General features: G+C 32.4%; 1 protein-coding gene across 1 annotated transcript in view; it reads right to left on the bottom strand.

Annotated features, from left to right (window-relative positions):
* LOC106478393 (GTP-binding protein 10-like) overlaps positions 1-14,332 on the bottom strand; it is a 29,404-nt gene extending 15,072 nt beyond the window's left edge. Inside the window, exons 1-5 of the mRNA XM_013938934.2 lie at positions 14,101-14,332; positions 9,267-9,466; positions 8,076-8,167; positions 7,173-7,317; positions 4,934-5,007 (exon numbers count right to left, since the gene is read on the bottom strand). Coding sequence (XP_013794388.1) covers positions 4,934-5,007; positions 7,173-7,317; positions 8,076-8,167; positions 9,267-9,466; positions 14,101-14,160 — 571 coding nt within the window. The 5' untranslated portion in view covers positions 14,161-14,332. The remainder of the gene's footprint in view (positions 1-4,933; positions 5,008-7,172; positions 7,318-8,075; positions 8,168-9,266; positions 9,467-14,100) is intronic.
* Positions 14,333-14,642: the final 310 nt, after the last annotated feature.

Genomic DNA, 14,642 nt, shown 5'->3' on the forward strand with positions numbered 1-14,642 from the left:
CCTTAACTGGACATATCGATACAAGTACAGATTATCAATACATAAGATATTGTATTTTATTATTGTATCTTTATTGCTTTATACTGTTTGTTTGGAAGTCAAAATTATTTATTCACAATTCCAGACACCCTGGAAATGATTCAACATGAGTGTTGAGCATAAAATACAAAACCAGATTCCACTAAGCCTGATAAATAGCCCCAGGGGATAAATAGAATTCCAAAACCAAATATATACTGACCTGATGAAGCAAAAATATCAAAAAGTTATGCAGCAGCCCCTGCCCACTTGTGTAATGTTTCCAAATAGTTTCCAGGGGGCCAAAAGCATTGACAAATGGCAAATATTGTGAGATGTAGCCTGAAATTCACACTTTATGTGATTGGGAACATCATAAGAAACAAGACAGTTTGTTGTTAAGCACAAAGCTACATAATGATCCATCTGCACTTTACCCACTACAGTTATTGAAACTCTATTATTATAGGTTTAAGTACCACTGAGTTAACAGGAGCAAAACAAGATGGATTAGTTGCACAAACTAATTCATTTAGGTGGATGGAGCAAGATCCATGGAACAAGAATCAACATAAAATATAAACAACCAATTATGATTCCCAAGAAAATATTCCATTCTTGCAAAAGTAGGAACACACAGAAAAAAAACGGTAGTGACCATCTCTTGCAGCCTAAGTCTTAAGTAGGAAGGTTGAATCTGGATATCACTACAGATTCTTCCTAGAAACAAAAAGTATAAGAGAAGCATCAATGACAAAAATGTCTGAACATCTTCACCCTGAAACTAGTAAAAAAAAGAAAGCATGTCTTCAGGGAAAAATTAATTGAATGAACAAGTTGCAAAGGTACAAAAGGTGAAGTCAGGCAACTAAATACCAGACTTAACTCCAACTGAGGACCATGTCTCAAAAATAACTGGAAATATAATAGTAACAACAGAGGCACGCAACTTTTGTGGCAACAGAAAGTGGCCAAGAGTGCAGTTTTGTAACTTGCAAGAAGGGCAGACAAGCTCTTACCATGAATGAGATACATGAAAAACAAACAAGGCCAGCTGTGAACGAGTTTTAGAAAGATGAAACCACCGGCACCAAATCCAAAAGAGAGACCAACTCTACTGGTATACCATTAAAGAATAATGTCTGCAAGATTCTGAAAATAATCTATCTACCAAATGGAGAAGCAAACTTCACTAACAATAGACAGCAAACACAGAGGTGACAAACATCATTGTGGAAAATGTAGAAAAAGTAATGGAATGGGACTCCTCCAAAGAGTGGAAATTATGGTAAAACAGGCCAACCCTGGAAAGAAGAATTGAACAATAGGACTAACTGTTCTTGGTCAATACCCAAAAAAAGAAGATGAAGAAGGCATTCTTTATTATAATATGTTCCCAATGAGCTCAAAACCATCAACCACTACAGGAGTTGTACCTGGAAATCAGTAAAGCATCAGAAGAAGATGCACAATGGTCATAAAAACATCAAGCAGAGGACAATCAAACTGTTGGTACAACCCACAAAATACTAGCTTGGAGAAAAACATGATGTTAACAGAACGTAGCTACAGAAAAAAAAACATAGAAACCAAAGAACACATGACTTTGATAGCCTCATCTAGCTTGCTAATATATGTTACCACAATCAAAGTGTCTGAGTACAATAACACAACAAAAGGATAAAAAGAGCAGTTGGAACAACCCAAATTTCTCTACATAAGAATGTGAGAAAGGGTTTGGTTTGTTATGAATTTCGTGCAAAGCTACACGAGGGCTATTTGTACTAGCAGTCCCTAATTTAGCAGTGTAAAACTAGAGGGAAAGCAGCTATTCATCACCACCCACCACCAACTCTTGGGCTACTCTTTTACAAATGAATAGTGGGATTGACCGTCACATTATAGCACCCCCCCATGGCTGAAAGGGCTAGCATGTTTGGTGGGATGGGGATTCAAACCCAAGGCCCTCAGATTGCGAGGGGAGCTCCCCAACCACCTGGCCATGCCAGGCCATGTGAGAAAGGGGTATCCATCATTGAAAGAAAAGTCATCATTACCAAAGAAACGATATTTTTGATAGAGGGAGAACTATGCACTCCAAAACTTGTCGGATCATAAAGCTCCATGAGACAGATGAAGAAATAAAGAGAGGGTGTTAATACAAAATCTCAGATGAACAAGATATTAGTAAGCACAAGCTGAGATCTGAATTGTGAACAGTATTACCTAGAACAGTTCAATGTGGGACAGCCACTGAGAAAAAATGCTCTAATCATCCATGTCTGGCTGACAACAATACTGAGTGAGTGCAGGAGAACAATTAAAGGTGTGACTATGCAGGTGGATACATTGAGTGCTTAATCTAGACCAAAAGATAGAGTTATAAACAAAGAAATCACTCCATTATGTGAAAAATGAAGATGGGTGAATCATTTTGTGTATATGAGTTACGTGAAACTTTGTCATTCAAAATCTTAGACAAAAGGAACTGTCATGATATTCACATAGGTTCCACTTAAAAATGAGGAACATCTAGATAACAAACGTGACTGGAAATATCTATGACCAGTCTTCAATATCCCGTTGTCTTGGCACCACAATGAGAAGAGAGTAAAAAACCCTGATGTAACATAAAGTACAACTTTGATATCCCTTTAGTAAAGAATTGAAAATTCTCTGAAACTACCAGATCCAAAACTAAATAGAAACTACAAGAGAAAAATCTTGGACAAGGAATAGAAAATCAAAGTAAAGAACCTGATGAACCCAAGGTGCACAAAGCAAATGGTCCATAGAGAACAGAATCCACATTATCCCCACAAAAGTACATGGAGAGGGGGGGGTCATCCTGAACAGAGTCAATGAGTGAAAAATGAAGATCCACCTAAATTACTTCAAGACTACCCTATTATGTGTTGAGCACAAAGCTAGAGAATACGCTATTTGCATTCCATCCGTCATGGGTAACTAAGCCTAAGTTTCAGTATTGGAAGCTTGTAAACTTATTGTGACCCACAAGGGAACACTAAACTGGAAGTATGAGTAGATATAATGAGCATAAAAAAAAATTACACTTAACACATGTGACTGTAGAACTGAATGATGACCAAAAGAAAAACCAGATGTTAAAACCCTAATAAATTCCTGCTGGTAGGATTCCCCTGAACAGGAAACAAATGAACGTAAAGACCTGCAAGGCCAAAAATTAAGCAGTTTTTTTAAAGTATATATATATATACTTGAAGATCATCTGATGAGTATCTTGCAACACTGATGAAAGTAAAAGACCTACAAGGACCAAAATTAAGACTAGTTTTTTTAAAGATTATATATATATATATACTTGAAGATCATCTGATGAGCACCTTGCAACACTGATTGACAGGCAAAGGTGTTAAAGGAACAATAAAGCCATGTAGTAATAGAAACAATAGAAGTGAGACCCAAAGGTACATCAAAGTAGATATTGTGATCCTGAGTTAAAATAATGAGAATGAACAATAACATTGCAGAAATAAAATATTTCAGTGAAAGCCAATTCATAGCATGCTGGGCAGAAAACTAACAATGGGTTATAGTAAAATAAGGAAGGGGAACATGAAGCTAATTTCATAAATTCATAAAAATTAAAGTACAGGAATCATACCACGTAATACAAGCACCCTCAAGAGTAACTGAAATATGCTCAATCCTAAAAAGAGATAGAAGATTACAAGGCCCGAGTCAAAAACAACCATTATTAAACAATGACAAACAGTAAGTAAAAACTGGAACTATAAAGGATACCTGGAAGTAATATCAGTAAACAATGGCAGGAATATGTAGAAATATTCATTCTAAGAATTCATCAGTGATGTCAACTTGCACGTTACAGGCAAATTGCATAAGTAAGTCCTCTAAAGAAGGCCCAGAACATCATAACAGCATGGCTGTCAACAAAATAAATCAACTGATGGCAGGAAGCAGAGCTTATGTAAGATCCACTGATGCATGCACAGTAAGTCATGCGGAAGCTGGGAGAGTGAAGTATTATTGGTAAATCACATATATGGTATGTAAATATGTAAACGACATTAAGATATTTTGAGTCACGTCTTGTTCACAGTATGAGTTCAAACTCAACAAGGTAAGGTTTTCAGTATTTCAGAGGCAAGTCTGCTTGATTTGAATCAACAGTTTATTCAGTATGCTATAGGAATTTGAATAATCTCTGCTGGTCATTCTTCTTTACACACACTTAAATGGGAATTACAAAAACTTTCTGAAACATAAATACAAACACTTGCAACAACTTACAATAAGTAAATGTGCCAATTACTTAAAACTTATTAAATATAAATACTTTTTTTGGCACTTTGAGTTAAAGTGAACAAAACATGTGAAAACAAATGTATTTCTACACATTTTCTTATTTAGAAAAAAAAATTAATTACAAGCTAACTCATCAAACTATAAACAAACTTATAGAAAGCAATCATTCAGTATGTAAGTTAATAGAAAACAGAATCATTTGTTTCCTATAAAAAAAATTAAAAAATAGTTCTCTGTTCAAGATCTAAATTTTAACTATCTTCTTTTGAACAATTAATTACATATGGTATTATTACCTTTTTCATTTTCATTATTCAACATTATAATAAAAATAAATATAAGCACATGATCCAAAGTAGAACAGTTCCCCACCTATAACTTCACAATGCAAGTAAATATTGTTTGCTTGTTGAATTTTTGCAAGAATACACGAGGGCTATCTGTGATATATATATATATATATATATCATATTGTTTTTTTGTGCAAAGACTACATGAGGGCTATTTCTGTTATAGATATCATATTGTTTTGTTTTTAGATTTATTTGAAAAGAAATTTTCTTTAAGAATGTATAAACCACTTTACTTAAGTACTAAAACTTACATGGATAATTTGCTATTTTTGGAGAAGCTCGTGATAATGCCTTCAATAAAGTCGACTTCCCAGCATTAGGAAATCTAACAGAGGAAGGAATAACAATTAATCGCAGTATCGATGGTATATTTCCATATGTTATTAGATACCAAGTAACTCACAAAGTCATGGGGCTACAAGCAACTTGAAGCACAAGTAGTTAAAAATGTCTTTTAAAAACCTTATAATTGTAGGATTAAAAATTTAATTCTGTGGTTTGTTATTGATTGCCCACTAATTACTGTTAGGTCTCCTATGTAGTTTACACAGAAAATGGCTGATTCTTCCAATGTTTTGGGGCAGTTTTTTTACGATAACTATTGAAAAGACAAAAACCATAATATTACTCAATATGATGGTAATGAACGGTATAAAAAAAGTATTAAACACTTGGCAATTTGAGAAATAATATGATACCCTTCATTGTTACAAAATTATCCCGGAAGCAACAATAGTAGCAATGGGAAATATATATATATTCTCTGAGAGATACAATGAACACAGTATTATAACGTTATATGAGTATGGTATTATAACCAGTGGTGTCACAAAGGTCTGATGGGCAAGATTTTCCGGTATGCCCACCCTCTACCTATAATCCTCACAAGTACAAAAATTTCTTCATAATGTTAATGAAAATTCAGATTGAGTAATATCAGACAGGTTCAATAACTGGCTGAAAACAGTCAATCCCCTTATCAGTTGCTATACACAAGATTAACGAATACTGAGGGTTGGTCACTTGGGGTAAACATTGTTTTTTAAATCATCAAGATCATTCTTAAATCCTAATACAATGAAACAAATCTTCTGTTTTAAAGATATACTGTGCATAAATTAACGATGAAAAATGACGTAACTTAATCAGGCTTTTTCATGCATGTTCAATATGAATTAATTAAGATTTCAGTTTTCATTATTATATTGTTGTATATTACACTCCATCTCACACTGTTGTAACAACAGATGGTGTATTACTGAGAATTCACATTAGCATTTATTTAAATTTTGTTCCTATTATGTGACAGTTAGCCTGAAGTTAGCCAATATCAAATTTGAAGATAAAAATGTGATGAATATATCGCAGTTTATAATATTTATTTTTCAACTCTTCCTAAACACGATTGAAGAATTTGGCTATTTGAAGTCCAATAACCTACTTGATATTTGTATCTGTGGTGAAGCTACAAAGGCTATTAGCTGCCATCAATAATTTTGAATTACCGATGAGAAGAAAGGCAGCAAGCCAGTCAGCAGCACTCCACTATCTGTGCTAAGAGATCTATCACTCTTATAAAATTATTGATGGCAGCTAATAGCCTTTGTATCTGTGGTGAAGCTACAAAGGCTATTAGCTGCCATCAATAATTTTGAATTACCGATGAGAAGAAAGGCAGCAAGCCAGTCAGCAGCACTCCACTATCTGTGCTAAGAGATCTATCACTCTTATAATGCATTCACAGCATAAAGTACAGAGAACATTTTGTGATATCACACAGAATTGATCCTAACTCAGCAGCTCCAAATTCAGCGTTCTGCTACAAGTTTACTGTTACATGTAAGACATTCTAGCCTTTCAGCTCACAAATCTGAGCTATGTTTGATAGTATTTCGTCATTCCTCGCTTAGCCCAGTGCCTTCTAGGGTTGTTTAGATCCCTTGGATTGATGAGGAGTCAAAGGAAGTTCTTAAAATACCTTGAATAATAGTTTGCAGCTGCAAACACGAAACACAACAAAAATTGATTTCTTGTTCCTTATTGACAGGTTTTTCTTTTTAGTTAAAAAAAAAAACCTTGATTTTAGTTCAAATAAACATGTATGTGTGTGTGTGTGATGATGATTTTTAGGAAAATTACTTGGTCAAAATTTTGATAATTCCTTGACCTGGAAAGCTAAATACATGGATAAAAGCCTTAATACTTTTTCAAAATGCAAGTACTTTTCAAGTATGGCATGTGCCTTAACTTGCAGTGTCTGTATTCTCAGTAGATCCCAAAACAAGTATTTCCTGCATACTAGACAAGATTCAAACCTGGGAACATAACTAATCTCGTACATATAATTTTAGAGGAAAACGTATATGTAGGAATAATATAAATATACAGTCATAAACGAGTTATGAAAAGTTTTAAAATTATAAGTAATCAAAAAAAAGAATAATAAATTATAAGTGTTTGATTATTTTCAATATGGCATCTCTGGCTTACCCTACTAGTCCAACATCAGCAATGAGTTTAAGGTCAAGAGTCAAAGATTGAGTCTGCCCCTTTTGCCCACTAAACTGATTTTGTGGACCTCCTCCAACTCCACCAGCTGCTACAAGGACACGGTCCCCATCTTTGTTGAGGTCAGCTATGTTTAACATAAAAATAAATACATCAATTTAAAAAACTCATCTGAAAGACGTGCATGTACATTTGTATAAAATACAATGTGTAAAGAGGACTTTTTTAGCATATCACAAACTAAAATATCAGCTGTGAGGTTACATTGTCTAATAATATGTACACGCATACCAAAAAAAATCCACAATTTTTCACTCAATCTAAAAATTTAAACCACATCTAAACTATTCATGAGCTCAACACCTTTCTAAAATCCATAATTTTAGTTGCAAAAACTTCCCCTTTGTAGATCACAAAACAAAAATTAATGAATTTCTAAATTTACAAGTGCAAGTTGTATTAAAACTTCTGATAAGTATTCACTGCATCAACTGAGAAACTTCAAAAGGAAAATTTTTTTTATTTCAATATAAACATACTTAGTTAGTTAGTTTGTTTTTTTAAATTTCACACAAAGTTACTCAAGGGCTACCTGCACTAGCCATCCCTAATTTAGAAGCGATAGACTACAGGGAAGGCAGCTAGTAAACACCACCCATCACCAACTCTTGGACTACTATAATCTAATAGTGAGATTGACTGTCACACTGCATCACCTCCATGACTGAAAAGATAAGCTGGTGATGGGATTCGAACCTGCAATCCACAGATTGCTATTCAAATGCTCTAACCATCAGACCATGCCAGGTCAGACCCATTTAATAAAATTATTTTATGTTATTGAAACATGTACAACAACATTTCAACTGACTTGCATATTTCTACCTAGAACTCTTCCGTGTTCACTAATGACAGTCAACCCAACAGGTGCGGGAATGGTAAGGTCCTCACCAGGTTCCCCAAGTATTCTGTACACTCTAATGAAAAACAGAAATATTAAATCATTAAACATTTAGTCAAATATATTATGGTAATTTTCCATAAAGGCAAACTATTAAATACTAAAATTACTTTCTGTTCTACATACATGTACAGGATACATTTATAACACCAAAGTTAAAACAAACGTTTTCAGAAATAAAAAAAATATCTAAAGAAACTATAAAAAATTTCCAGACCTGTGGTTTTTCCAAACTCTTCTAAACATTCTACTAAATCCTTTTCCTCTTCTCTGCAGCAACTACATCTAATCACTTTCCCACACCACTTTATTCACTGTAGAATAAAGCTGGCCAATTTAATTGATTAATTGATATAACTGATTAGTGATTACATTGATCAGTGTCACATAAAATATTTGATTATCCAAAATTAAGATCAAATCAATTAATCAAAATTATGAATAAACTGATGGTTCAACTAATCGAAATAAGGGTTTTCAATCATATTTGTTTTACATTATTCCAGCTATCTATGTTATCTAAATATTGCTACCAAACTTACTCACTCTGTCTTTTTTTTATGACAAAGCTATGAGACTATCTGCCACTGTCACTAATGTTTAGCTGTTGACTAGAAGGAAGGCAAACTCTCTGGCAGTACCTGCTGCCTACTATTTTTGTTTGTTGTTTTGTTTTGGCTTGTATGTATCATTGATGGAGGAGCATTGCACTGATTAATTAATTAATAAATAAGAATATGCCTGTCATAATACCACCAGCAACTTTCTGCAAATCTTACATGTTTAGGTTTTAGGATTCCAATCAAGTTTAGGATTTTATAAGTTGGTTAACCTGAAGAGTCAAGAACTCCATTAGCTACAGTACATTCATCTAATTGCCACATCATATTTTAAAAGAATAAAACTAACTAAGAGATTAAAGCATTAAAAGTTTTAAACTGATAAGTTCAACAACTTTCTCAAAAACCTTTCATGGTATGTTGCACAAAGTTAAAATTTATAAACCGATTAAGAATTTCATCCTCCTTTAACTCCAAAAATGTGTATGTGGAACATATGACAAGGACTTAGTTAACCAATCAATAAATATTATCAATGCATGCACATTTACAAACCTGCTATTTTGTCCAATTCCTGCTTTAAAACGTTTATTTGGCCACTTGTCCTTGATATACTTAAGTTCAATGTTCTCTTTGGCTTCTATATAAACATCACCACCTTTTCCTCCCATTCCACCAAATTTTGGTAATCCCATACCTCCTGCACCAGCTTTCACATGAATTCTAAGACTATCGATGAATCTATTTTTTCTTACCTAAATGAGAACCATAAAATAACAATAACTTGGTAAAGATAAAACATGTCTTACATATTAGTAAACATCATTGTTTTCCAAGAAATCAATACTTTTCCTAATCAAGGAGATTGCAACCTGCTAAGGAGAACCTTATACAATTGAAATGTCCTAATCAAGGAGATTGTAACCCACTAAGGACAACATTATACAATACAAATGTCCTGATCAAGAAGATTGCAACCTGCTAAGGAGAACATTATACAATTCATATGTCCTAATCAAGGAGATTGTAACCCACTAAGGACAACATTATACAATACAAATGTCCTGATCAAGAAGATTGTAACCCACTAAGGACAACATTATACAATACAAATGTCCTGATCAAGAAGATTGCAACCTGCTAAGGGCAACATTATACAATTCAAATGATATTACATTGCCCTATATTTCATATTAAATAAAACTGTTGACATCAGTAAAAAGTTTCATATCCTACTCCGACGAAAATCCTATTTTTTATTACTAAACAAAAATTTTTGAAACAAATTAAAGCTTACTTAATAATAAAAGAAGTTTCTGACCTTAATTTTTAAATAACACACTTGCTGTTAAACTCTTCACCAAGTGTACAAATTAAAACTATCCTACAAGCAGTCTTACATGTAGTTGTCAAATATAAGGCAAATTTATTTTCATCGTATTGAAACTAATGGAAAGAAACTTATTTTATTATCTACCTATGGGATATCAAACAAATTAACAAAATTTTAAAAGCTCTTAAATGTGGTAATTATTATAATTTTTATTACTGAAAAAAGCAACACCTTTCACATCATGATCATACAAAAAAAAGTATTAAAACACTTATAACAAAATAATATTAAAATCCTTCTATCTAGACAATAATGGCTTTTTCAAATACTATTTTTCACTTAGTGAAATGTACACATGGGCCACAATACAATTGCTCTCTTCACTATAAATAAACATAGTAAACTTTGTTTTTTTAAGAAACATCACCAGTATCCCATCATGTATGTATAATACCATACAGTTTCTTTAAGAAATACCAACAGTATCCAATCATGTATGTGTACTACCATACAGTTTAATAAACATCAACAGTATCCTATCATGTATGTGTACTACCATACAGTTTAATAAACATCAACAGTATCCTATCATGTATGTGTACTACCATACAGTTTCTTTAAGAAACACCAACAGTATCCAAACAGGTATGTGTAATACCATAAAGAATCTTTATAAAACAGTAACTTAAGTTCTTGGTTTTCCTCATAGGAACTTTGAAGTTAAGAACATGAAAGTTAATGTAACATTCCACAAATTTCAGTGGAAACTCACTCGGAATAGTGTGTGTACATTTCTATTAAAATGATATCAGCTTGTTAGAAAGAGAACAGAAACAAGCTATGACAGTGATATGTTTAACTTTTACTGCCATAAGCACATACATGTTTTCCTATTGAGCACTGCCATAAGCACACATAGGACACACTATATAAGGATAAGGCAAAACTAATATACAGTTGGTTTAATAAAGTTGATATAGTTGGCAACAAAGAAAATATTACAGAAACAAATTAAACCAATTTAATTATCATTTGTTTCAAATTATGATGTCAGAAATTAATGTATGTTCGAAATAAAACCTTAGAGGTACTTTTGTCCCACCTTATGTAACTTTCATTTTAGCCTGGAAAAGTGTGATATTAAGTTAACGTTCTGAGAAATAGGCATGAAATAAGATTAATTCATGATTAACTTTAAAAATGGCAGTAAAAGAGTTAAGTTATTTAACTTGTGAGAAAAGGCTTTAAGTTTTAGAGCTTATTTTCTGACAAGCAGAGAAGAATTTGAGGAGACTGGATTGGGGTGTTCAAAATTGTTAATTATTTATACAGACTTTCTATGGATAGTCTGCTTCAATAGTAGGTTGAAAAGATTGGAAATAAAAACTGGAATATTAAGAGTAATAGGTTAAGCTAACTTGGCAACAAAATCATGCCCAGAGTTAGGTTTCACTGACTGACTTACCCTCATGAAGGCATGTGTGTACAGCTACAGTCATGCTGATTCTCTCTGTGACAAATATTATTTTCATCAACCATTGAAATAATTTCTTTTAAATTTATTTTTAACATTTTATGGAAAAATATTGTTAAATCTTAATGAGAGTACCAGTACATTGCATACTTCATTATATTTATGATTTTAGTTTTAATTAGTTTGTTTTTTTTAAGAGCAAAGCTACACTGGGTTATCTGCTGTGTCCACAGTAGGGAATCGAACCTCACATTTTATCACTAAGTTTGTAAAGTTACCACTGTCCCTTATGTTTATGGAGTTCCCCTTGTTAAGCAGCACCAATTCAACACTGGATGTAGTATAAAGTATTTACTTGGATGAAAGTTTTCCTGTAACCGAAAAAACTTCTACGAGTCAAAAAGCCTTCTACAGTCTTGCATTTTTTCTTACTTTATTGAGTGAAAGTATTGTAAATTCAAACTTCAAGAATTAGTAATATTTTGGTTAGGAATGTCAAAAAATATTAGAATAACCCGTTAAAATAAGGTGTACCATAATTTAAAGATGCAAAATGGCAGCATTAGTAACCAGTCAAAACTTCCTGTACGTGCAAAAAAATATAGAATAAGTGCAAAAACAGTATAGGAAAACTTTGGCAAAAGGCAATTTTGTATACAGGTATTAACACTAAAGCTTCTAGGGTATCGCCACTAGCTTTAAAATTAGTTGTTTTTTCTAGTGCTCACATATATGTATGCTAACTCTTTAAACCTGTAATTTTTTACACATTCTGCTGGAATTATTTTCATAATTTCCTAATAATTATCACCATGTTTTATAAAATTTCAGTTTTCTTAATTTTGTGGATAACAACATGGCTTGGATTAGTTTTCAGCCAAAGAGACATAAATGTTATCAGATGCTGTTACCATCTGATGGGTAAATCAGGATTTTTGACAGGATGCTGACGGGTCTAAGGAATTAAGAAAGACTGTTATTTTTTGTATAACAAAGCTTTACTGACAGCAGAAGTATAAAAAATAAATCTTTCAAAAAATACACTTGTATCTTACTAAAAAATGCTTTATACACAGTCAATCAAACAACCAAAATACCTTTTGAAAGTAATTTAAAAATTCCACACGCAAAAGTCTTGCTTACAAACATTATGATCTTTCGACTCCTGGTTTTACAGATGCTCTTTAAAGTTTAAGAACTTCTGAACATTTATTTTGTTCAGTTCTTCTATTTTTAAAAATCATGTTTTTGTTTATCTTATTTCATAGCTTGGATGTTTATTTTTCTTATGTGTTCCTTATTTTCTGTGCTATTTCCTTTTTTTATAACATGGAATACAAATGTAGACCACCACAAAAACACAAGATAATCCTATTTCAATTACTACTTGCATCTATAAAATGAAAAGGTGTTTCAAGTGTGATAAACCCACACCACATGGATCAACATAGGATGTCCATAGAAAAAAAGTTAAGGAAAAGATACAAACAGTTACATTTTAACAACTATGTTATTGTGTACAAAGAGTTTCCCAAAAATATATAATGAAAATTAGAAGTGAACAAAAGAGAGCTTCTTCTGTTGATCTTGTGTACTTTTTCTGGTAGTGCTTCTCAAAATACTAGAGTTGTTATGGTGTGAATGCCTTTTCTAAGGAGATGAAGCACAGTCATAATTAATTAGATTTGTCATAAGACATTAGTATTAGGACTATTATATTTTTAATGCTATATTTTTATTCATTTTCTTAGGGTTTTCCAAGAATTATGAGAATATATAATAGTATTTCAACCACAATGTGTTCACCACATTTATTGCCAACAATGCATTTCAAATCATTTTTGCAATAAACAGTTACTGTTGTAACAAAAGGCTTACATAAATGGTGTTCTGACCACTACTGTGTTTATTGTATACAACCTGGCCTGATTGATTGTTTGATTGTTTATTTTAAGTTAAGCACAAAGCTACACAATGGGCTATCTGTGCTCTGCCCACAACGGGTATCAAAACCCAGATTCTAGCATTGTAAGTCTGCAGACATACAGCTGTGCTTCTGGGGGGGGGGGGCCTGATGGAATCTGTAATGAGTATTTTATGGATTTTGACCTCATTAAGTTGCAAATTCAAGGCTAAAATCTAAGTTTAATGGATTTAAAATGAAACAAAAAAGTCCAAGGTAAATCTAATACTTACTGACTTAGCTGATAAATAACTAATTGAAAAAAAGGAAAATATTAACTTGTAAATCTCATTAAAACATTCTAAAGTAAGAATACATGATGAAATAAATTCAAAATGGCAAAGTACTGGAATTGTCTATTGTTCCTATACTTGTGGTTGTACTGTTATAGGCAATATATAGGCAACTTATATTTTTATAAATATAATTATTATAAAGACAATTTGGTTCTTGAAGTTTATATTTGAAATTAAATTTAAAGTTGAACTCCGACACTTTTACTTCTGACTACAGACATACTATTAGCAGGAATAGTATTACCATTAGTAATAGTAGTACTTCTTCAAATTGCAAGCGCAATTACAAAATAGTAGTTTTTTTTTTAATTCATCTGACTTACCTTAGACCTCTTAGTCTTGGCAACATCAAGTGTTCTGAGGAGCAAAGATAGACGCACCATCTTGTTGCTCTCGTTTTCACAATTGTTTAATACTTGTTATTTTATTCTCAAATAACGTTTAGCATAAATTTAAAATAATTGTTAGTACCACGAAACACTAGTAGTAGTATTCAATAATAGCACTACACTCTTTAACTTTTAAGTTTTTCCGAAAAATTCGTCTCACAACTCTAGCACCACCTTTTGAAAATTTCTTATTAACACAACTTTTTTTGTTTGTCTTTTATGCTCATAAAACAAAAGTTGTAATTTTTACTAACCACAAAATTGTTTTAATTTTTAGCTCACTAAAGTCATGGGAAATTATATATTAATAAGATAAAATCAATCACAATTATTGTGGGAGCGCTTGTTCCCGATTGGTGATAGTTGTGTTGTAACATGTTCTTCCTTTGGGCGGCTGTTTCATTTAGTTATTTGGTGAAAATAATTGTGAAGCCCAGTCCATGTTGCAATAACGAATTATTCAATTTCTTAAATAA

The sequence above is a fragment of the Limulus polyphemus genome, unplaced genomic scaffold (genome assembly GCF_000517525.1).
Source record: "Limulus polyphemus unplaced genomic scaffold, Limulus_polyphemus-2.1.2 Scaffold207, whole genome shotgun sequence".
NCBI lineage: Eukaryota > Metazoa > Arthropoda > Merostomata > Xiphosura > Limulidae > Limulus > Limulus polyphemus.